Source organism: Hyla sarda, chromosome 11, assembly GCF_029499605.1.
Source record: "Hyla sarda isolate aHylSar1 chromosome 11, aHylSar1.hap1, whole genome shotgun sequence".
NCBI lineage: Eukaryota > Metazoa > Chordata > Amphibia > Anura > Hylidae > Hyla > Hyla sarda.
In genome coordinates this window covers 72,673,812-72,699,695 of record NC_079199.1, presented here as the reverse complement: position 1 = coordinate 72,699,695, position 25,884 = coordinate 72,673,812, and the positions used below count along the sequence as shown (strand labels likewise).

General features: G+C 46.5%; 1 protein-coding gene across 1 annotated transcript in view; it reads left to right on the top strand.

Moving 5' to 3' along the window:
* CFL2 (cofilin 2) overlaps positions 1-25,884 on the top strand; it is a 128,837-nt gene that overhangs the window by 59,000 nt on the left and 43,953 nt on the right. The window contains exon 2 of the mRNA XM_056545896.1: positions 24,777-25,084. Coding sequence (XP_056401871.1) covers positions 24,777-25,084 — 308 coding nt within the window. The remainder of the gene's footprint in view (positions 1-24,776; positions 25,085-25,884) is intronic.

Genomic DNA, 25,884 nt, shown 5'->3' with positions numbered 1-25,884 from the left:
CCTCCTGAGCCCTACCATTCAAGAAGTGAGCCATTCGATACAGGATTTACAACAGTAATACCGAACCGCACCCAAACACGCAAGTACATTTAAACTTTTAAAAAAATAGTACAACCCAGCGACAGTTTATTCATTATATAGCATCCATATAATTGCTATTTTTATCTGTAGATATCGAAGGAATTCGAAAAAGTGTGCAACAAATAATATCCATTAGAACACTGCCTACAGCATACACTGCTACTATATATATACACATCAGGTATGTTATTTATAGAGATATAATTAAGTCCCATAGCGCTGACCATAACAAATTACTGTTATCTTTTCAATAAACGTGTATGTTCTGGTGGGATTACATACGTTTGGTCCAGCAGCTCCATAGGACGTATTCATTTCCATAATTGTAGCGCTTCTGTCATTTTTTGATTATTACAAATTTATTAAATGTTCACAGATCATTTGATAAATTTTGTGCAGGTAAACATTTTCTCAAATTTCTCTCTTCACATACACTAAAAAGCTATGCCAGGTCTGGGATGGTGTAGTTTTAAAGACTTTTCAGTGGCTTTGCACCTTTTTATAAAAAGGCACAGTTCATAAATCCCTTCTATATCATGTGTGTCACGATTCGGCTAGCTGGATGTGGATCCTCTGTGTCAGCGAGAGATTGGCGTGGACCGTGTCGGTGGACCGGTTCTAAGATGCTACTGGTATTCACCAGAGCCCGCCGCAAAGCGGGATCGTCTTGCTGCGGCGGTAGCAACCAGGTCGTATCCACCGGCAATGGCTCAACCTCGCTGACTGCTGAGAAGGCGTGGGACAGAAGGACTAGGCAGAGGCAAGGTCAGACGTAGCAGAAGGTCGGGGCAGGCGGCAAGGTTCGTAGTCAATGTGGATAGCAGAAGATCTGGAAACACAGGCTTTGGACAACACTAAACGCTTTCACTGGCACAAGGCAACAAGATCCGGCAAGGAAGTGCAGGGGAAGTGAGGTAATATAGCCAGGGAGCAGGTGGAAGCTAATTAGGCTAATTGGGCCAGGCACCAATCATTGGTGCACTGGCCCTTTAAATCTTAGAGAGCTGGCGCGCGCGCGCCCTGAGGAGCGGAGCCACGCGTGCCAGGACATGACAGCCGGGGGCCGGGACAGGTAAGTGACTTGGGATGCGATTCGCGAGCGGGCGCGTCCAGCTATGCGAATCGCATCCCCGCCGGCAATGTCAGTGCAGCGCTCAGTCAGCGGGTCTGACCGGGGCGCTGCAGAGAGAGGAACGCCGCGAGGGCTCCGGGGAGGAGCAGGGACCCGGAGCGCTCGGCGTAACAATGTGTATTGCCAAAATCAGTGGATTGCAACTCAAAATCAGCAGAAATGTGTAAACAAAAAAGGCGCAAATAAACCCTGCTTGCGCCTTTGTGTGCCTTTTGTAGACACAAAAAACAGTCTAAAGATAATCATAAATGTCGGCCATCGTCTCTACTCCTGTGTCTGGGTGTATCTGTATCTCCATCATTTTGTCTCAGCTCTACAGGATGATTGGGTCGATCTTTTACCTTGTATAGAAAGGAGAGAGAAAAGCAACGGGAGGTGCGCTCCTAGTGAGGACCGTTTTGCAGGGAAATCAGGATGAAAAGAAAGATGGGTGTTGCGCTAAAGATATGTGCAAAGATATTTCCATGTGCAATCCCGTATACTGAAAAAACTATTAAAATCAATAAAATACCCAGCTCAGATCATTAATGACGCCTTTGAAAAAGCTAAATTTATGGATCAGAAAAGCTGCCTAGTACCTAAAAAGAAAACAAGCGATGGGGAACAGACTAATACATTTTCTGCTAATTTTATTACCACTTTTAACAACAGCACCACGGTTATTAAAAAGATTTTAAAATCCCACTGGCATGTATTGCATTAAGATATTCATCAAATTTAACTGTCACCCCACAATTGACATACCGGAGGGCACCTAATTTTAAGAGCCTTTTAGCCCCCAGTCAATTGCGGCAACACCGTCATAATACAATAAAGAAGGATCTTTTAACAAAACCTGGGGGTACAAATGCAATAAATGAATGTATTTGCTGCAAAGAAATTACCCATGGCCAGACAACAATAATTTCCAAAAAACCTGGTGAAGTTTTTAATATCAAAACTAGATTAACATGCAAGTTAGACTACGCGATTTATGTACTACAATGTATATGTTCCCTTCAATACGTTGGGCGTACTACACTGGCTTTGCATAATAGATTAAACAAACACCATCATAATATTTGAAATAAATTTCAATTACATGGGGTCTAGACACTGTGCTCAATTCCACCCCGACATTGAACATCCTGTCAAAATCACACCATTGGAATCAGTTCCACAGCATCTTTCAAACAGATTTGAACAACTCAAACGAAAAGAAGTCTACTGGATCTATCAAATGGGAACATTGGTGCCTGATGGCCTTAATGAACTTTTGGAAGTAATCCTTTGAATCCACCTATTGCAGTCAATACATTATTTACTCTTTTAAAGTATCTGTATTTTTGCTGGTTTCACTACTCCTTTTAACACTACAATTTACCGTATTTTTTGTCCAATAGGACGCACCGGCGTATAAGACGCACCCAATTTTTAGGGGCAAAATCTAAAAAAATTAAGATTTTGAACCCAATAGTGGTCTTCAACCTGCGGACCTCCAGATGTTGCAAAACTACAACTCCCAGCATGCTGGGAGTTGTAGTTTTGCAACATCTGGAGGTCCACAGATTGAAGACCACTGCAAGAGGAGGTAATACTCACGTGTCCCCGGCGCTCCGGACCCGTCACCGCTGCCCTGGATGTCGCTCCATCGCTCTCGCCATGTCCCCGTCGCTCCGGAACGTCTCTGCTGCCGGACGGGTATCCTCGCTCTCGCGACGTGATGACGAGGAAGGTGAGCGCCGGCCATACAGGGGATCCCTGAACGGAGAAGACACCGCGGAGGCAGGTAAGGTCCCTCCCAGTGTCCTGTGAGCACTAACCCGGCTATTCAGTCAGGCTGTTCGGGACCGCCGCGGTGAAATCGCGGCGGTCCCGAACAGCCCGACTGAACAGCCGGGTTAGTGTAATTTTTCCTTCAGACGCGACGGTCAGCTTTGATCGCCTCATCTGAAGGGTTAATACAGTGCATCACCGCGATCGGTGATGTCCTGTATTAGCCGCGGGTCCCAGCCGTTGATGGCCGCAGGGACCGCCGCGATAGGGGTGTATTCGCCGTATAAAACACACCAACTTTTTCCCCCCAGTTTTGGGGAAGAAAAAGTGCGTTTTATACAGCGAAAAATACGGTAGTTCTTATTGTAACTTATTGTTCTTACATAAGCATAATTTTCTACTCGCAACATTCAACACACTCAGCTTCACAATATCTCCTTTAAAACTTGGCCACTCTACTTTTCTGCAAAATGACATCAACACATTATATAGTTACATAGTTAGTATGGTTGAAAAAAGACATACGTCCATCAAGTTCAACCAGGGAATTGAAGGGAAGGGTGTAAGGGGATAAGGGGAAGGGATGTTGTTTTATAATTCTGCATAAGCATTAATGTTATTTCCAGGAATGTATCTAACCCGGTTTTAAAGCTATTAATTGTTCCTGCTGTGACCAGTTCCTGAGGTAGACTGTTCCATAAATTCACATTTCTTATGGTAAAGAAGGTGTGTCGCCCCTTTAGACTAAACCTTTTCTTCTCCAGACGGAGGGAGTGCCCCCTCGTCCTTTGGGCGGGTTTAACCTGGAACAGTTTTTCTCCATATTTTTTGTATGAGCCATTTATATACTTATATACATTTATCATATCCCCCCTTAAACGTCTCTTCTCAAGACTAAACAATTGTAACTCCTTTAATCGTTCCTCGTAGCTAAAATGTTCCATGCCCCATATTAGTTTAGTCGCACGTCTCTGCACGTCCCTTTTATGGACGGGCGACCAAAACTGAACAGCATATTCCAGTGAGGCCGTACCAATGCTTTATAAAGGGGGAGTATTATGTCCCTGTCCCTTGAGTCCATGCCTCTTTTGATACATGACAATATTCTGCCGGCTTTGGAAGCAGCAGCCTGACATTGCATGCTATTCTGTAGTCTGTGATCTACAAGTACACCCAGATCCTTCTCTACCAGTGACTCTTCCAATTTTATCCCCCCTAAGACATACGACGCATGCATGTTATTTGTACCCAGATGCACAACTTTACATTTATCCACATTGAACCTCATTTGCCAAGTGGATGCCCAGACACTTAGTCTATCCAAGTTATCTTGTAACCTATACACATCCTCTATAGACTGTACTGTGATACAAAGCTTGGTGTCATCTGCAAAGAGAGAAACAGAGCTGTTAATACCATCCTCTATATCATTGATAAATAAATTGAACAACAGCGGGCCCAGTACTGAACCTTGGGGTACACCACTAATAACCGGGGACCAATCAGAGTACGAATCATTGACCACCACTCTCTGGGTACGATCCATGAGCCAGTGTTCAATCCAGTTACAAACTAAAGTTTCCAAGCCCAAAGACCTTAAAGGGGTACTCCGGTGAAAACCTTTTTTCTTTTAAATCAACTGGTGGCAGAAAGTTAAACATATTTGTAAATTACTTCTATTAAAAAATCTTAATCCTTCCAGTACTTATTAGCTGCTGAATGCTACAGAGGAAATTCCTTTCTTTTTGGAACACTGATGACATCACGAGCATAGTGCTCTCTGCTGACATCTCTGTCCATTTTAGCAACCATGCATAGCAGATGTATGCTAAGGGCAGCATGGTGGCTCAGTGGTTAGCACTGCTGCCTTGCAGTGCTGGGGACTTGGGTTCAAATCCCACCAAGGACAACAATAAATAAAGCGTTATTATTATTATAATAACGTCAGCAGAGAGAACTGTGCTCGTGATGTCATCAGAGAGCATTCCAAAAATAAAATAATTTCCTCTGTAGTATTCAGCAGCTAATAAGTACAGGAAGGATTAAGATTTTTTTAATAAAAGTAATTTACAAATATGTTTAACTTTCTGCCACCAGTTGATTTAAAAGAAAAAAAGGTTTTCACCGGAGTACCCCTTTAACTTACCTGTCAGACAACTATGAGGGACAGTATCAAATGCTTTAGCAAAATCCAGAAACACTATATCCACAGCAATTCCTCTGTCAAGGCTTCTACTCACCTCTTCATAAAAGCAAATTAGATTGGTTTGACAACTTCTATCCTTAGTAAACCCATGCTGGCTATCACTTATAATACAATTATCCCCTATGTATTCCTGTATGTAATCCCGTATAAGTCCTTCAAACAATTTACCCACAATGCATGTTAAACTTACCGGTCTATAGTTTCATGGGGAAGACCTAGAGCCCTTTTTGAAGAGTGGTACCACATTAGCCTTGCGCCAGTCCCTTGGCACAATACCAGACACCAGAGAATCTCTAAATATCATGAACAAGGGTACAGATATTACTGAACTTACCTCTCTAAGAACTCTTGGGTGTAGTCCCTCCGGCCCTGGAGATTTGCTTACATTTACTTTACTTAACTTACCTTGTACCATCTCTACATTAAGCCAGTTCAGTACATTACATGATGTATTACCAGCACTGACCTGGCCAATGTGAGCTTCTTTTTCCATAGTGTATACAGAACCAAAGAACCCATTCAGTAGCTCCGCCTTCTCTTTATCGCCCGTGACAACCTCCCCATTATCATTATTAAGGGGTCCTACATGCTCTGTCCTTGTTTTTTTTGTATTTATATATCTAAAAAAAAAAATTAGGATTAGTTTTGCTTTCTTTGGCCACCTGTCTCTCATTTAGAATTTTTGCTGTTTTTATAACATTTTTACAGATTTTATTAAGCTCTTTGTACTGTTTAAATGTTATCGCTGACCCATCAGATTTGTATTTTTTGAAGGCTATTTTTTTGTTGTTTATTGCTCTTTTAACATCATTTGTCAGCCATGTAGGATTTAGTTTTAATCGTTTAGATTTGTTCCCCTTTGGTATATATTTAGATGTATAGTTATTTAGAGTTGATTTAAACATTTCCCATTTACCTTCTGTATCAGTATTTGAGAACACCTCCCCCCAGTCTATGTCCTGTAGTGCAGATCTCAGCCCAGGGAAATTTGCCTTTTTAAAGTTATATGTTTTTGCCTTCCCCGTCTGTCTTTGTTTTCTACATTTTAAATCAAAAGTAACTATATTGTGGTCGCCATTACCAAGGTTTACCCTTACCCTTCTCCATGTAATAAACGCATTTCTTCAGTTTTTATCAACATTTTACTTACCTTTGCCGAATCAAATGTATTTTCTGAATGAATTTTGGTCTTCCAGTCTCTTCTGGTGTGCCAGCGGGGGATGAACAACTATGGGATTTCATGACCATTTGGCAAGAAACCGTGCATGCTTTGTAGCACGCCTCTTCCCGCATGAATTCTCAGGCGGATAAGTAGAGAAGGTCTCCTCCGACTTTCTTCCCTGGTGACAGGGTCTGGCTTTCTTCTAAGTATATCCGTTTCAGGATCCCCAGTTACAAGTTGGATCCTCACTACCTTGGACCGTTCGAGGTCTTGCAAAAAATGTATCCGGTCTCCTACAAGCTCCGTTTGCCATCTTCTCTACGCATCCCTAATTCTTTCCACGTCTCCCTTCTCAAGCCATTTATCATCGTCTCTACTCCTGTGTCTGGGTCTTCTTGGTCAAGAAGATCCTGGCGACTAAGACCGTGTGAGGGAGATGTTATTTTTTGGTCGAAAGGTTTTGGTCCTGAGGAAAAGTCCTGGTAGCCAAAGGAGAATATCCTAGACCACGATTTAGTAAAAAAGAGAGCCAAAAAGAGGGGGAGACCCAAGAGGGGGTACTGTTACACCTAGCGCTCCTGCCGTACACGCTGGCCGAGAGCGCTCCCCTGCTCCGTCCGCTTCTGCTGAGCCCGGGATTTGCATCGCGGGATGCGCCTGTATGCGAACCTCGGGCCGTCACTCACCTTCCCTATCTAGTAGTGTGATAGGGGGATTGTGCAGCTCGACTAGGTAGAAAATTAGATAACCGAGGTTAACTGTATAGCACCTAATACCCAAGGTGCTTGGTTAAAAACATCAAGTGTGAAAAATAAGGTAACAGTCCTCAAGTGATCTAGTGAGAGGGGAGGGGGAGGGGAGGGGGAGGGTGCGAAGAGGAGGAGGGAGAGGAGAGGGGAAATAGGATGAGGTGGAATCAGTTAATAGAGGTGAACAAAACAGTGAGATTAGACCATAGAGTGAAAAATATATGAATTTAATGAAGAGATAAAATACAAAAAGGGTAGATGTGAGCTGGAGGGGGGGGGGGGGGGGTAACGCAGGGTATTTTGACCACCTATAACTCGGTAATACTTTTTATTGGTGCTACTTTTTCATTTTTGTAACTTTTTAATTGCTTCTTAATAATTTTTTTGTAATGGGATGTCTCAAAAAGGCAGTAATTTTGTCCCTTTTTTATGTTTACGCCGTTCACTGTACATGATTATTAACATTATATTTTGATAAATCGGACATTTACACCCTCGGCGATAGCAAATATGTTTAAAAAAATGTTTACGCTTCTTGGGCTAAAATGGGAAAAAGAGGCCATTTAAAGGGGCTTTTTCACATAAAAAAAATGTATCCTTTTTTTTTTTTTTTTACTTTTTATGTCCCCATATCGGACTATTGTAACAAAGCTGGATGTGGATCCTCTAACCTGTGTGGCTGATGACTCAGACCGTATCGGGGAGCGGAGTCTAAGGTACCGCTGGTCTTTACCAGAGCCTGCTGCAAGGCAGGATATGCTTGCTGCAGCAGGTGACACCCAGGTCGCTACCCCCAATACGGCTTATCCACACAGGTAGCTGGGCTAGGTGAGGATAAGGCAGTAGCGTAGGCGAAGGCAGTAGCGTAGTCAAACGTAGCAGAAGGTCAAGGTAGGCGGCAAAGGTGCGAAGTCTAATAACGTAGCGACAAGGTCTGGATACACGAGTAAGGCAAACAGGCAATATGGAATGCTTAATCTCAGGCTAGGGGCACTGAAGATCCAGCAGGGAAGTGTGGAAGGTGCATGGACTTTATAGAATGGGGTCAGGGGTACACAATAATTTTGGGCGTACTGGCCCTTTAAATTTTAGAGCTCCGGCGTGCGTGCGCCCTAAGGGACGGGGATGCGTGCGCTGGAGCTAAGACACAGCGGAGGCAGCAGGGGAGAGAGGTGAGTGACGGCTGGGATACACATGCGGGAGCGTCCCGTGATGGGAATCCCAGCCCTGCCGGGGACAAGGGAACAATGCGCTTGCGGCTGGTGCATGCGGCCGGAGCATGGAGTGTGACAGTACAAGGATAAGAACTAGTGGATAAGGTCATGGTTTAGAATGTTGTCCTGCAGCTCCCAAGATCTTTGCTCTGGGCTAAATCCTTCCCAATCCACAAGGAAAAAAACTTTTCCTCTGACAAACTTGGAATCTAGAATTTCTTTGATAACATAAACATCGGAGGTACCAGCGAAGGGAGTAGGAGTGATGACTTTTTTAGAGAAGCGGTTATGGATAACAGGTTTTAAGAGGGATACATGAAAAGAATTCGAGATCCGGAGAGAGGAAGACAGATGGAGGGAATAAGCTACAGGGTTTAAAAGTTTTTTGATTTTGTAAGGACCCAAATAGCGAAGACCCAGCTTATAACATGGTACCTTAAAGCGGATAAACTTGGAAGACAACCACACTTTGTCCCTTGGAGAGAATTCGGGAGGAGGGCGTCTTTTCTTGTCCACTTGCGATTTCATATGAGTGGCGGCATGTAGAAGTGAGTAATGTGTCTTCTGACAGATGGAAACGAAATTCCGCACTTTTTCGGCCATGGGAACTCTGGAGGAAGTGGAAAAGGGTAGAGAAGGACTAGGATGAAGTCCATAGACCACAAAGAAGGGTGAAGACCCAGAGGATTCAGAATCCTTATGTTTGTACGAAAATTTGGCCCAGAGTAGCAGATCTGCCCAGTCGTCTTGGCAGGCAGAAACAAAATGGCGGAGTTAGTCTCCCAAGACCTTTTTCACCCTTTCAACCTGTTCATTGGATTGTGGGTGGTAACCTGAAGAAAAATCAAATTTAACTTGTAGACATGAACAGAGAGCCCTCCAAAACTTAGAGACAAATTGGACTCCTCGGTCGGAGACAATATGGGAGGGCAAACCATGCAGGCGGAAGATATGACAGAGGAAAAACTTGGCAAGCTGTGGTGCAGAAGGTAATCCTGGTAGAGGCACAAAATGAGCCATTTTAGAGAATCCAAAACAACCCAAATGACCGTATTTCCACCAGAAGAGGGAAGGTCAGTAATAAAGTCCATTTCAATATCTGTTTAGGGCTGCTCAGGAACTGGCAAAGAATGAAGTAGACCAGAAGTCTTGTCCCAGGCACAAATTGAACAAGATCGGACATAATCAACAACATCCTGTTTTAGAGTGGACCACCAATACTGTGGGGCAAGAGAGTAAGTTTTTGTGGTCAGAATAGATAGTAAGCGGGTGTAGAGAGCCTTCCAAGAGGTGACACCATTCTTCTAAAGCCAATTTAATGGCCAAGAGCTCGCGATCTCCGATGGTATAATTTCTCTCTGCAGGGGAGAAGGTTTTGGAGAAATATCCACAGGTTAAAGTTCTCCCCTTAGAAGACTTTTGTGTTAACACTGCCCCTGCTCCAACTGAAGAATCATCCACTTCCAAGATGAATGGCTTGCTAGGATCTGGTCTAGATAGAACAGGAGCAGAAGCGAAGGCAAACTTAACTGTTTGAAAGCTTCTTCAGCCTCAGGAGTCCAAACTTTTGGATTAGCAGTCTTCTTGGTAAGTAAGACGATGGGGGCTACCAGAGTGGAGTAATGAGGAATAAATTGCCGATAGTAATTGGCAAAGCCGAGGAAGCACTGAATTGCTTTCAAACCCGAAGGTCGAGGCCAGTCCAGTACTGCCGACAGCTTGTTGGGATCCATTTGTAGATTAAAAAAAAATAATAATAATTTCACTGCAAATTCACAGATATACAGATGTATGCCGAGCCAATGGACAAAAATTCACAGAAGAGTAAGATTAGCTCACTAAAACTTAGCATTTAATAATAACAGCATAAAATAGTAGTCCTCAAGAAAATATTAATCAACACCAAAAATACACAATGGGTGTAATGCCAGGGCCATTAGCCAATGGCCCCAGTCAAATAGCGTGTTTCCTATAATCACAATAAGTGTCAGTAATCAATCTGCATTATTTGTGTCTTATCTGGTGACACTTATTGTGATTATAGGAAACGCGCTATTTTATGCTGTTATTATTAAATGCTAAGTTTTAGTGAGCTGATCCATTTGTAGACCTTGACTGGTAATAATATACCCCATAAATGGAAGGCTGTTTTTTTCAGAAGTACATTTCTCTAGTTTAGCATAGAGATGATTTTCACGGAGACGCTGTAACACTTGGTGGAGGTAAGAGCGATGTGACTGGATATTGGGCGAGTATATGAGTATGTCATCCAAATAGACAACAACACAGGAGTACAGGAGGTCACGGAAAATATCATTTATGAACTCCTGGAAGACTGCTGGAGCATTACAGAATCCGAATGGCATCACAAGATATTCAAAATGTCCGTCACGAGTATTAAATGCAGTCTTCCATTCGTCCCCTTCTCGAATACAAATCAAATTATAGGCCCCACGAAGATCCAATTTAGAGAAGATTTTGGCACCACGCAATTGATAAAACAACTCAGAGATTAAAGGAAGTAGGTAGCGGTTCTTTACTGTAATTTTATTCCAGCCTCGGTAGTCGATGCAAGGTCGCATAGACCTTCCCCTGGCAGGGGAAGAGGACTTCCTGATAAATCCGTCTGAAGATTCTCCTGGATGTAACTAGACATGGCCAGAGCTTCAGGAAAAGACAAAGGGTAGATTCTGCCACTGGGAGGTGTGGTGCCAGGTAGCAAGTCAATAGGACAATCGTGGGGACGATGTGGTGGTAACACTTCAGCTTGCTTTTCACTGAAGACATCAGCATACTCCTGAAGGAACGAAGGCAAACCAGGTAGAGGACAAGATGATGGTTCCAATTTAGTCATACGTTGCTGCAATGCGGACCCCAGCAAAGAACTTCAGTTTTCCAATCCAGCTGCGGAGCATGGAGTTACAACCAAGGTAGGCCAAGCAAGAGAGGAGAAGTACAATGAGGGAGAACATAAAAGGCAAGTTCTCCTTATGCAGGACTCTGATCTGCATAGACAACGGTTCTGTGCGATACAGCACAGTACAGTCCAGTCTTTTACCATTGACCGTAGAGATGTACAAAGGCTTAAACAGGCGGGACACTAGCAGACAATACCTATGTACTAGGGAGGCATCAATAAAGTTTCCCGCAGAGCCAGAGTCCAGAATGGCAAGAACGGAGATGATCTCTTTGGAGGGTAGGAAAAACTGGACCGTCAAATTTAAGCGTGGAGAGGTGGTATTCACACCTAGGGAGGCCCCTCCCACAAACCCTAGGTGCGAGCATTTCCCTGTGATTGAGGACGCAGAGGACAATCTTTGAGGAAGTGATCTGCACTGGCACAACATAGATAGATAGCCTAGATTCTCTGTTCGTCGGCGAGTTCTTTCCTGCAGGGTCAGGCGAGACCAATCCACTTGCATAGCCTCCACTGCGGGAGGCAAGGAAGAAGGTTGCGGTGGTTGCTGGAAGACAGGTGCCCGACAAGGAATGCGCTGAGAATGTGCAGACTCCCTTTATTGGCGTAGTTCCTCACATCGCTTTGAGAAACGGATATCAATCCGGGATGCCAACTGTATAAGTTCATTCAGGTTAGATGGCAATTCCGGGCAGCAAGGACATCCTTGATATGATAACTCCAATACCAGGGTACGAAATCGAATGGCATACTTGCCCACAGAGGAGTTGCCCTGAGATAGACTTAGCAATGCCATCTCAGCAGAGGAAGCTTGAGCAGGTTCTTCGAAGACACCCCGAAATTCTGTCAGAAACACCTGGAGATTAGTTGTGAGAGCATCACTGCGATCCCAAAGTGGAGTTGCCCAGGCCAAAGCCCTTCCAGTTAAAAGACTGAGAATGAAGGCCACCTTTGCTCGTTCCGTAGGGAACTGATCCGCCATGATTTCAATGTGCATGGAGCACTGATTCACAAAACCATGACAGGACTTGGGATCCCCCTCATATTTCTCGGGAAGAGACAGGCGAAGTTTGGATCCGGAGATGACTGCAGGAACGGGAGGAAAGACCGAAGCAGGAGGAGGCTGTGGCGGTTGTTGTTGTGCATTGAGTAATTGCTGCATCATGGCGGATAACTGCTGTGCCTGCTGGGCCAACTTCTGTGACTGGAGCGCCACAATGGAAGCGAGATCTGGGCTATCAGGCTGAGGAACCTAGCGGGATCCATGGCCGGATCTTGCAGTAACGAAGCTGGATGTGGATCCTCTAACCTGTGTGGCTGATGACTCAGACCCTATCGAGGAGCGGAGTCTAAGGTGGCACTAGTCTTCACCAGAGCCCGCCGCAACGCAGGATGGGCTTGCTGTGGCAGGCGACACCCAGGGCGCTACCCCCGACACGGCTCGACCACACAGGTAGCTGGGCTAGGCGAGGCACCGAAGGCTAAGGCAGCAGCATAGTCAAACATAGCAGAAGGTCTAGGCAGGCGGCAAAGGTGCGAAGTCTAATAATGTAGCGGGAAGGTCTGGATACATGGGTAAGGCAAACAGGCAATATGGAATGCTTAATCTCATGCTAGGGGCATTGAAGATCCAGGGGGGGAAGTGTGGGAGGTGCATGGACTTTATAGAATGGTGTCAGGTGTACACAATAATTATGGGCGTACTATCCCTTTACATTTTAGAGCTCCGCCGTGCACGCACCCTAAGGGACGGGGATGCGCGCTCCGGAGCTGAGACACAGCGTAAGCAGCAGGGGAGAGAGGTGAGTGACGGGCTGGGATTCGCATACAGTAGTGTCCCGCTATGCGAAACCCAGCCCCGCCGGCAGCCGGGAACAAGGGAACAATGCGCTGGAGGCTGGTGCATGCGACCGCAGTGCGGAGCGTGGCAACTTTTTATAACAATCAATAAATTGCAGATACTGAATAGTGCTATGCATGGCAATGATCAGTATTAGGCTGGGTTCACATCACGTTTTCTCCCATACGGGAGCGCATATGGCAGGGGGGAGCAAAAACCTTGTGCTCCCGTATGCCTTCGTATGCGCTCCCGTATGTAATTCATTTCAATGAGCCGACCGCAGTGAAACGTTCGGTCCGGTCGGCTCATTTTTGTGCCGTATGCACTTTTACAACCGGTCCTAAAACCTTGGCTGACCACAGTTTTAGGTCCGGGGAAAAAGCTCATACAGCGCAAAAATGAGCCGACCGGACTGAACGTTTCACTGCGGTCGGCTCATTGAAATGAATTACATACGGGAGCCCATACAAAGGCATACAGGAGCGCGAGGTTTTAGCTCCCCCCTGCCGTATGCGCTCCCGTATGGGAGAAAACGTGATGTGAACCCAGCCTTAGGCTGGATTCACATCATGTTTTTGCCATACTGTTTTCAATCTGTTTTTCTAAAGAAAACCGTATGGCAAAAAAAATGGATGGATCAGTATGGGAAAAACTAAACCGTATGCGTTTTTAAACTGTATACTGTTTTTAAAAGTGCATACAATTCCGTCCGTTTAAAAAAAAAAAAACATATGTTTTTGATAGTTTTGTCCATTTTTAATGGGAGGAGTGTTGGGTGGGGATTATAGGATGCAAATGCGCATGTTCAAAGTAAAAACCATATACGGTTTCCCGTATGGAACTGTATACATGTGCGTTTCCCATTGATGTCCATGTTAAAAAAAACATATGCGGTTGCAGTACGGTTTTTAAAGCGGAGTCAAAACCGTGTTTTTTTGTTTTTTATTTAGATTGTACATTTTAATGACATCACTATTTTACCACAAAATTTAAATTCTATTTGGTGGAGCAAAAAAACAAGCCCTGATATGAGTCTTTAGGTGGATAGTACACTGCCCCTAGACATCTTATCCCCTATCCAAAGGATAGGGGATAAGATGCCTGATCTCGTGGTGTCTGGACGCAGGGACCCCCACCGCGATCTCTGGCTGGCACCTCAGTAATCCGGTGCACGGAGCTAACTCTACTCCATGCTGGATGACGGGCGACCACAGCCACCTCTGACCAGTAATTAAAATCAAGTATTTAAAGGGGTACTCTGCCCCTAGACATGTTATCCCCTATTCAAAGGATAGAGGATAACATGTCTGATCATAGGGGGGTCCGGACTCTGGGTCCCCCCCCCCCCCATAGGATGCCGGGGGCTGTCTCGCAATGCCCCCTCCACAGCCATCACACCCCCTCCCATAGAAATGAATGACATCACGAACACGGAAGCCCCAGACCGGCATTCTGTACATGAGTGTTCAAAACACTGGGGTGCCAGCCTGGAGATCGCAGGGGTTCCTGCAGCTAGTCTAGGGGTGGAGTATCCCTTTAAGGGGCTTTACCAAATGTATAGTGTTTTTGTTCCATTTACTATTTCATTTTTTAAGCAAAGAAAATTGCTTTCCATTCTGACCGCTATAACTTTATTTTCAGCCAACAGAGTTGTGAGGATTATTTTGTGTGCCGTGATCTGCAGTTGCGGTGATAATGCTGTATAACAAAATGTGAAATAGAGTGAGAGAGTCTAAATACTGTACATATGCACTGTATATATCAATCTGCTCAGCATTTCCTGAGATAGCATTTTCATGGTGCCAAGCTGATTTTCTCCAAATACCCAGGTTAGGCGTGGTATTACATCTCAGTCCCATTGAAGTGAGTGGAGCTCAGCTTTTCTATTCCTGGATAACCCTTTTAAAGAAGAAGTCCAGTGATAAGAAATTTATGGGATAAGCCTATCAGGCTGCATTTGTGGGAGGGGCGTTGGATATTTAATGCACGCCCCACCCCCCACCCCCACACACACGTGCATTGCGTTTGGCGGTGTTTCAGTTACTGTGCACCACTGTGAGCTCATATGTCCCCTCTCTGAAGTTTAATTGGAGTTAGGGTGGCAGAGCTTATGTGGAATAACAAGTGTCCCTGGTCGGCGGTCGGTAAGTGCCGGTGTCCGGCTATGCGATTGTCAATTCATATTTTCGGGTATTGCGATACTGGAGTAATAGTACTGCAGCGATGCCGACGGCGTGGCAGGGCATGATTAGGGCATTGGCATGACAAGGCTGTAAAACTTATGGGCCCTATTGGTGTTTGGCAAACTTAACGGGTCAACAGCGTGTTCGGGGTCCCGGGGAATGGGGGGCTGCGGGTCCCGGCAAGGTTCACCTGCTCATCGTGCGGCTGCCTGTAGTACAGGGACGCCATCGCTAGGTGGCACTGCCTGTGCATGGTGTTATGGCAGGACATGCTGTCAATGTTTAAATAAAAAAATTAAAAAAGGTGTTGCGTATGTGCTATATGAATGTATGTATTCAGGGGCATGCATGTATACATAAAGATGTATACATGCATCAAAATGGTTTTCTTGTTGCAAGTTTGCAACTGATATACCTATTAGTAGAAGAAGAAAAAAAGGGGATAAGCAGTTTCAATACATATTATAGTTGGTATGTATTACTGAAAAAAACTAAATGATATATATATATATATATATATATATATATATATATACAGTGGTCCTTCAACATACGATGGTAATTTGTTCCAAATGAACCATCGTTAGTTGAAACCATCGTATGTTGAGGGATCCATGCAATGCAAAGTATAGGAAGTTATACTGTCACGATTCGGCTTCCAGGTAGTGGATCCTCTGTGTCAGCGAGGGATTGGCGTGGACCGTGCTAGCGGACCGGTTCTAAGAGGCTACTGGTTTTCACCAGAGCCCGCCGCAAAGCGGGATGGTCTTGCTGCGGCAGTAGCAACCAGGTCGTATCCACTAGCAACGGCTCTACCTCGCTGACTGCTGAGAAGGCGTGGGACAGAAGGACTAGGCAGAGGCAAGGTCAGACGTAGCAGAAGGTCGGGGGCAGGCGGCAAGGTTCGTAGTCAGGATGGGTAGCAGAAGTTCAGGTACACAGGCTTTGGACACACTAAACGCTTTCACTGGCACAAGGCAACAAGATCCGGCAAGGGAGTGCATGGGAGGAGGTCAGATATAGTCAGGGACCAGGTGGAAGCCAATTAGGCTAATTGGGCCAGGCACCAATCATTGGTGCACTGGCCCTTTAAGTCTCAGAGAGCTGGCGCGCGCGCGCCCTAGAGAGCGGAGCCGCGCGCGCCAGCACATGACAGCAGGGGACCGGGACGGGTAAGTGACCTGGGATGCGATTCGCGAGCGGGCGCGTCCCGCTGTGCGAATCGCATCCCCAACGGCCATGACAGTGCAGCGCTCCCGGTCAGCGGGACTGACCGGGGCGCTGCAGGGAGAAAGACGCCGTGAGCGCTCCGGGGAGGAGCGGGGACCCGGAGCGCTAGGCGTAACAGTACCCCCCCCCCTTAGGTCTCCCCTTTTTTTTGTCCGGTAACTGCCTCCCCTGGAATAAGGACACCGGGAAAGAATGCGGGGCTTCCTCAACGGGAGGCAGTACAGCAGGAGTTGGAATGGGGAGGGAGGGCAGAGGGTGAAGTTTGGCACGGGGCAGGGAGACACAAGGACGGGAGCCATGAGGGGACACAGAGGCTTGCCTGATGGGACTGGGAGGGGGAGAGAGGCACTTCCTGTGGCAGGCAGAGTCCCAGTTCTTTATCTCCCCGGTGGTCCAATCAAGGGTGGGGGAATGAAGCCGGAGCCATGGCAGACCGAGGAGGACCTCAGAGGTACAGTTGGGGAGAATGAAGAACTCAATCTTTTCGTGGTGGGGTCCGATAGACATCAGGAGGGGTTCTGTGCGGTAACGCACGGTGCAGTCCAATCTGGCTCCGTTGACCGCGGAAATGTAGAGCGGCTTGACGAGACGGGTCACCGGGATGCTGAATTTATTAACAAAGGACTCCAAAATAAAATTCCCGGAGGCACCAGAGTCCAAGCAGGCCACGGCTGAGATGGAGGAGTTGACTGTAGGGGAAATCCGCACGGGCACCGTGAGACGTGGAGAAGAAGACTTAGAACCAAAAGATGCCACACCCACGTGAGCTGGGTGCGTGCGTGCGTTTCCCAGGCGTGGAGGACGGATAGGGCAATCCACCAAGAAATGCTCAGTACTGGCACAGTACAGACAGAGATTTTCTTCTCTACGGCGATTCCTCTCTTCCTGGGTCAGGCGAGACCGATCCACTTGCATGGCCTCCTCGGCGGGAGGCCCAGGCGAAGACTGCAAAGGATGCTGTGGGAGAGGTGCCCAGAGATCTAAGTCTTTTTCCTGGCGGAGCTCTTGGTGTCGCTCAGAAAAACGCATGTCAATGCGGGTAGCCAAATGGATGAGTTCTTGGAGGTTGGCAGGAATCTCTCGTGCGGCCAGCACATCCTTGATGCGACTGGATAGGCCTTTTTTAAAGGTCGCGCAGAGAGCCTCATTATTCCAGGATAGTTCAGAAGCAAAAGTACGGAATTGTATGGCGTACTCGCCAACGGAAGAATTACCCTGGACCAGGTTCAGCAAGGCAGTCTCAGCAGAAGAGGCTCGGGCAGGTTCCTCAAAGACACTTCGGACTTCAGCAAAGAAGGACTGGACTGTGGCTGTGGCAGGATCATTGCGGTCCCAGAGCGGTGTGGCCCAAGACAAGGCCTTTCCTGAAAGAAGGCTTACTACGAACGCCACCTTAGACCGTTCTGTAGGAAACAAGTCTGACAACATCTCCATATGCAGGGAACACTGAGACAAAAATCCACGGCAGAGTCTGGAGTCCCCATCAAATTTGTCCGGCAGGGACAAGCGGAGGTTAGGAGCGGCCACTCGCTGCGGAGGAGGTGCAGGAGCTGGCGGAGGAGATGGTTGCTGCTGTAGCAGAGGCAGAATTTGCTGTAACATGGCGGTCAACTGCGACAGCTGCTGTCCTTGTTGGGCAATCTGCTGCGATTGCTGAGCGACCACCGTGGGAAGATCAGCGAGACTTGGCAGCGGCACCTCAGCGGGATCCATGGCCGGATCTACTGTCACGATTCGGCTTCCAGGTAGTGGATCCTCTGTGTCAGCGAGGGATTGGCGTGGACCGTGCTAGCGGACCGGTTCTAAGAGGCTACTGGTTTTCACCAGAGCCCGCCGCAAAGCGGGATGGTCTTGCTGCGGCAGTAGCAACCAGGTCGTATCCACTAGCAACGGCTCTACCTCGCTGACTGCTGAGAAGGCGTGGGACAGAAGGACTAGGCAGAGGCAAGGTCAGACGTAGCAGAAGGTCGGGGGCAGGCGGCAAGGTTCGTAGTCAGGATGGGTAGCAGAAGTTCAGGTACACAGGCTTTGGACACACTAAACGCTTTCACTGGCACAAGGCAACAAGATCCGGCAAGGGAGTGCATGGGAGGAGGTCAGATATAGTCAGGGACCAGGTGGAAGCCAATTAGGCTAATTGGGCCAGGCACCAATCATTGGTGCACTGGCCCTTTAAGTCTCAGAGAGCTGGCGCGCGCGCGCCCTAGAGAGCGGAGCCGCGCGCGCCAGCACATGACAGCAGGGGACCGGGACGGGTAAGTGACCTGGGATGCGATTCGCGAGCGGGCGCGTCCCGCTGAGCGAATCGCATCCCCAACGGCCATGACAGTGCAGCGCTCCCGGTCAGCGGGACTGACCGGGGCGCTGCAGGGAGAAAGACGCCGTGAGCGCTCCGGGGAGGAGCGGGGACCCGGAGCGCTAGGCGTAACATATACTCACCTGTCCCCGCCGCTCCGGACAGTCACCACTGCCCTGGATGTCACCCTCCATCGCTGTCGCCACGTCCCCGGGATGTCCCCGCCGCTCCGGACCATCTCTGCTGACCGGAATCATCGCTCTTCATCGCCGTCATCACGTCACTGCGCACGCCACTCCTATTGGATGACGAAACGGCATGCGTGGCGATGTGATGATGACGAAGGAGAGCAACGGCGATGCAGCGGAGCCCGAAGTGCATAGTCCAGAACATCGGGGACAGGTGAGTGACCATCACCGGATCACACGGGGCACCTTAAACGGCTATCCGGCGGCAGCTGAAGCAGTCTGCGCTGCCGGATAGCCGTTTATGCGATGGCCCTGACATACAAAAGCATTGTATGTTGATGCTGCCTTCAACATGCGATGGCCTCTGAGAGGCCATCGAATGTTGAAATTATCGTATGTCGGGGCTATCGTAGGTCGGGGGGGGTCACTGTATATATATATAGAAAGCAAGCATAGGGCAGCACTCCCAAAAGAAGATACGGTGGGTGTACGCAGTAAAGCGGCCGGGTCTCTAGGTAGCAAGGAGGACTGCAGCACACCAGATGAACGATGAAGAAACAAGGTGTTTATTCCTTCACAACAAATGCAGCGTTTCGGTCGCCCAATGCGGCCATTTCCAAGCATGGACGATGGTGCATTTGTTGTGATGGAATAAATATCTTGTTTCTTCATCGTTCATCTGGTGTGTTGCAGTCCTCCTTGCTACCTATATATATATATATATATATATATATATATATATATATATATATGTGTGTGTGTGTGTAGCTGAGGGCAAGTTTTCAGCTATGTTGTTTGCATTTGGCAGGTGGTGTGTGTTGTGATATTCCAGACGGTCATCGTTGATAGCTTTCATTTTTTCCTGGAAGGTTGGTTCAAAAAGATTTATGAAACGCATTATCTTTCACGTAGTTATGAATCACGTTACGAAGTTACGGTTACGTCACATTCCTGGCACGTGTCCAGCTACGTTACGGAGGGTGAGGGATATCAATCATGTCACAAATGCTTTAGTGAATTGTTAGGATGTAACAGTTTTTTATGGTCAGCAGAGGTTGTATGTCTGTCATGGTCAATTGGTCAAAACATGTACAATAATAAATTCATGACACATAGGTGGTGATTTCACTTTGTATCCTGACTCATCTTCAGGGGGGGATCACCACAGAGGATGATCACCGACATGTTTTTTCAGGACATCCTCATGCTAATAGCTGTTGGTTTGCCATCATACCTGACACGTTCTTCAGGGGCAGCCAAGGGCGCGCTGTTGTTCACCGTATCCATTATCAGAACAGTTACACACAGGCAATATATTTACAGTGAAACCTGACTCTTCTTCAGGGGGAATTATCACATTTGATGTTGCTGACACGTCTTCAGAGTATCATATCACTACTAGGCCTGGGTTACTGTTATCCTGACTTGTTTTTTTAGGGGTGACCTCTGCCTGCGGCTGTTACTGACTCGTTTTCAGAGCAGTTGCTCGTTGCTTACGTCATGTACTTTCTCATGTCATTTGGCGGAGGTGCAGATAACTGACCTGATCAGCTTGAATCAACACGTTTGGTTAAAACATGAATGCAAGATAAGGATTCGACCACTTCTGGAGTTGCCTAGGTCACTCAGGGTTCTGGGCACAGTATAACGGTATACTTACGTTACAGTAGTTCCCGTCATGTCCATTACGATTGGCTCAGCACATCACGTTCCTACGGCATAGTTCGCACTTGCTAGTTCCAGCTAGTTGTAGCCCGTTAATTTTGTGATTCAGTAGTTTCTTTCAGGTGGAGCTGTTCAGTTACACTCGGGCTTAGGTTGTTGACAGGTCAGTAGTTTACGTTTGGTTAGGGGGATTATTGTACTGAGTCTGTTCTCATGACTTGTTAATCTTTTCCCGGCACACATTTCTGGACCTGACAGGTTGGATCTTTATCAAAATGTCTCATGCATCAGACATTGAAGATTCACTGTCAGTTCCAGAAACTCCAGACAGGAGTTCTGAACGGCGAGCGACATCTTCTGCCTATCGCTTGTGGGCCATCCCTAAGTTGATGGATGAGTTGCGCAAAATGGGAGTTCCTTTTCAAGTTTTTACCCGCAAGGCTGAACTGTTCAAGTTGTTGATGGCTGAGCCTACAGCTGGAGGAAGTCAGGAAGAAGTATTGGGTCAAACCTCGATATCCCAACTTCATTCCATGATAACCACCATGATGGCCTCATTATCTGGAGTGCAGTCCAGACTGGAGGCTCTCGAGTCCAGGACATAGCGTCGCCTGTGACTCCAGTAGTGCCAGCTCCTTCACTACCCAGTACATCAGGTAGGCCGGCAATTCCAACTAAGATATCGCCCATCCCCTTTATCCCGGCAGGGTTATGTAAAGATATACTGGACGGCAAAGACATTAATCTAGCGTCCTTGCTCATTTCCTCTCAGGACTTAGTGGATACCAAGACTATAGCCTGTGGGAAACTGTCCGTCGTCCTCAAGAGCAAGGACGCTAGACTCAGTCGTAAGCTAAATATTCACGAGTTTGTCATAGCTTTCAGTAAGCTCAGAGAAGTTATCTGCTCGGTTAAGCCCGAGTGCAGAGATGTTATCTGCTTGGTTAAGCCCGAGTGCAGAGAAGAGTTTGATTTGTATCTTTTGCAAATCACAGAATTTTCCTACAAATATGGTGGCTCGCATTTCTACGATTACCATAATAGTTTCTCAGCCAAAGCGGCAGCAGCAGCATTTAGTCAGTATGCATAGGTAACCCATTGGAGCATAGTTGACACCAAACTTTTCTGCAATCATTTTGCGGGTTTAAAATCCCCTGCTTGCACTGTCTGCAATATCCCACATGGCAGCCTGGTGTGCAGGAATCAATCAGCCAATAGAGCCTGGTACCGGTAGAAGCCCTAGCCAGATACCAGCGCTTGGTCAGAAATTGACTCCTTCCGTGGACAAGTTAGGGCGCCCTGTCAGGTACCTCGGAAGGAGTCAGATTTGCAACAACTGTAATCTGTCGGCATGCAACTATAGTAATTGTAGGCTTCTACATGTCTGCTTTCTGTGCTATAGAGCACACCATAGCACGGTCTGCTCACAGAAAGGACAGGCGTGACTAGGTCCCTGCCCTGGTCAGAATCCTGTCAGGACACCCTGAAACTGGCTGGGTGCAGTGGCTGGTAGACAGGTTTGTTGAGGGTTTCCATACAAGTCTGATTGCATTACCTCAGTGCACCTACGAATGTAATAGCTTGTTGTCGGCAAGTAATGACCCCAACACCGTCTCCCAGCTATTGCAGAATGAATTAGAGAAGGGGTACATGATTGACCCATTCATGATGCCGCCATTTGATACTTGGAGAGTCATCCCCGTTGGGGTAGTATGTGGCAAATTCAACAATAAAAAGAGTTTAATTTATGATTTGTCAGCACCGTACTTGTCTGTGATACCCATATCAATTCTCTCATTCCATCCGAGGAATTCTCAATGCACTACGCTTCTATTGATGAGGCCATTCAAATTATAATCGACTCAGTCCTGGTACATGGTTGTCTAAGGCCGATATCATGGATGCGTTCAAGTTATTGCCTATACGTCCGGATCTTTGGAGGTGGTATGGGGTCAAGTGGAATGGTTTGTACTACTTAACAACTAAATTAATATTCGGTTCCAAAAGCAGTCCGTGGCTTTTCGACCAGCTTGCTCGGGCTCTGCATTGGTCTCTTGTCAATGTCGTCGGTGGCATACAACATTATTCACTAGAATCTAGACGACTTCCTTGTGTTGGAACTGCCTGATGGGGAACCCGAGGGGCTGGGAGAATTGTTGGGATTGTTTTCTGAAGTGGGGGTACGAATGTCTCCCAATAAAATGGAAGGTCCTGCTAGACAGATGACTTTTCTCGGAATCATTTTGGATACGGTCAGTATGCAGGCCCGACTACTGGTAGAGAAGTTAAGCAGACTAATGAGACAATTCACAGGTTTGCTTGCACACAGGTTACTACAAAGGTCGAGTTACAAAGCCTGCTGGGGATGTTGGCCTTCGCAATGCGAATAATTCCCCAGGGTAGGTCATTTGTCTCTCGGCTATTGATTCTACTGCACACGGTCCCTCATCAGGACAGTTGCATTTATTTGGACACCGAGGCCATGGCTGATCTTCTTATGTGGGATAAGTATATTGCCCAGTGGAATGGAGTTTCGATGTTTGTCCCAGAGCTCACCGAAAGTTCACCCACGATATTTACAGACTCTTCATCATCAGGGGTTTTTGGGGCTGTATGGGGGTCACACTGGTTAGCAGGGCATTGGTCAACCGAGGTTCAGAGTCTGGTAGGTTTTGATAGTACCTCAGCATTGTTTGAGGTCTACCCATTTGTAGCAGCCACTTGTGTTTGGGGGCATAATTGAGTCAGTCAGTGTTATTTTACTGCAACAATGAAGCTATGGAGGGGATTGTTAATAAAGGTAGATTCAAGAATGCTAGGGCAATGTCTTTCATCAGGAGATTGATGTTTTTGTCATCACTACAACATAAATTACATTTTGTCTGTCGGCACATACCTGGTATCATGAATGTAGCAGCAGGTGCCTTGTCTAGGGCTGATTTTAACCTCTTTTCTCAGGTCATGCCCCATGCGGAGCCCGTTGGCACTCCGATCTCACCTTTACAAGCTCTAATGATGGACTAAACTTTTATGCACAAGTGGCCTGCAATCTTATCAGACTCTCTAGCACCGAGCACTAGGAAAGCCTATGACACTGCCTTTCACGCTTATGCCACTTATCTTCATCACATTAATATTCCTTTTTCTTTTGACACTACTCTTATTCTGTCATTTATTGGGTTTTGCCACTTATCACTACACTTGTCACATAACACTATCAAAACGTATTTAGCTGGTTTGCAACACTTAATTTCATTATCTTTCCCGGACAGATCATCCATTCTTTCAGTGCAAGCTGTCAAATCGGCCCTTAGAGGTATTCAGGTGCATAGTATCCCCAAGGGGCCCTCAAGAAAACCAATCACAGGTGACATGTTCAGGTCCATGTTGGAAGCATTAGATAAACGGCCATTTGGGCACCTCCCCAGTCAAGTGATTAAAGCAGCTATGTACCTAGCCTTTTATGGATTCCTCAGGCCTGGGGCATTTTCATGTGCCAATGCCAAGTCCAGGCCTTTGCACAAGTCTCAGTTATGGTGGAGGGATAGTTTCTGCGAGCTTAGGGTCACCGTCGCGAAAACCTGCAGGTGGGGGTTTCAGTAAATTACCTTCCCTCACAGAATGCCTGGTGTCCGGTGCTGGTACTGTCTGAATTATTATCAGTTTTGAATGGCAAAGCTGATGACCACCCATTATTACCCTACGGTGCTTCTGCTCTAACCTCGTCACAGTTTGTTTCCTACATACGGTCATTGATCACCACTTTGGGAGGTAATGCTCGGGAATTCTCAGGTCACTCTTTTCGCATTGGGGCATTATCTGCAGCATCATGGCATAAGGTTCCTCCGCATATTATCCAGAAGTTAGGCAGGTGGAAGTCAGGCTGTTATGCTACTTATGTTCCAAACACATACAGTGAATTGGCTGATGTTTTTAGATATTTGGTATTATGAATTTCAATAAATAGGGTTAGGGGATACATTTCTTACAACTGGACTTCTTCTTTAAGTACATGGCTTCAACATGTCTAATTTTAACTTCATAACTTATAAGAGCAGTTCTGAAGCATCATGTAAACAGAAAAATTACTGCTTGCAGTTCTGTAGTTTATTACTTAATCAAAGAGGAACTTTAATTTTGTGATTATATTTTAAACAGGCATCTGGTGTGACAGTCAATGATGAAGTTATCAAAGTTTTCAATGAGATGAAGGTGAGAAAAGCACAGTCTTCTGAAGAGATAAAGAAAAGGAAGAAGGCTGTACTGTTCTGTCTGAGCCCTGATAAACGTGAAATAATTGTGGAGGACACCAAGCAAATATTGGTGGGAGATATTGGAAATACAGTTGAGGACCCTTATAGGACCTTTGTCAATCTTCTCCCACTTGACGACTGCCGATATGGACTCTATGATGCCACCTATGAGACCAAGGAATCCAAGAAAGAAGATCTTGTCTTCATCTTCTGGTAAATTTCTTAAAATGGTGTGGTAAATAACAGAGCTGATGCTCATTCATTTCTTGAATAGTGTAATAGCAATACTATAAAAAGAGGTACAGGGGCTGGCTGGCAAATTTAACATGGGGATTAAAGGAAAACTGTCAGCTTTCCCCCCCCCCCCCCCCCCCGCACTAACCAGTGGTACTGGCTGTCCTAATCTTCTTTTTTCTGGATATGCGAATGAGGTGCTAACTGGCACTCTGATGTCAGTGCCGCTGGCCGCGGCGCCGCCCAGCTCATCAATATTCCTCCCCTCTCTTTTCATTACAGAGTGGGAAGAAGAGGGAGAGACGGGGGGAGGGGAGGAATATTGGCGCTGTGGTCGGCGGCACTGATGTCAGAGTGCCAGTTAGCCCGTCCGGTGCCAGTTAGCACCTCATTAGCATATCCAGAAAATAGAAGATTAGGACCGAACGGCGGGGCGGATCCGGGCACGGTAACACACTAATCAGCGTCCCCCGCACTACCAGCCAGGACAGTTGGTTAGTGCGGGGGGAGAAAGCTGACAGTTTTCCTTTAAGCACGCAGCATTGGCCCACTTGTAACTCCACTTTCCCACTGCCCTCCGTATCATAATGTATACCTCCTAAGTCATACAGCTACCAGAAGTTTATATGAAGCAAATGTGATCATTCATATTACTGCCATACTGTTTTACAAGGGACAAATAATACTTCCACATTATGACAACATATTACTGTCACTGACTAACAAACTATACTGTTAGGCTAAGTTTCCACTTTTTTTTTTTCTGAAGTGGATCCATA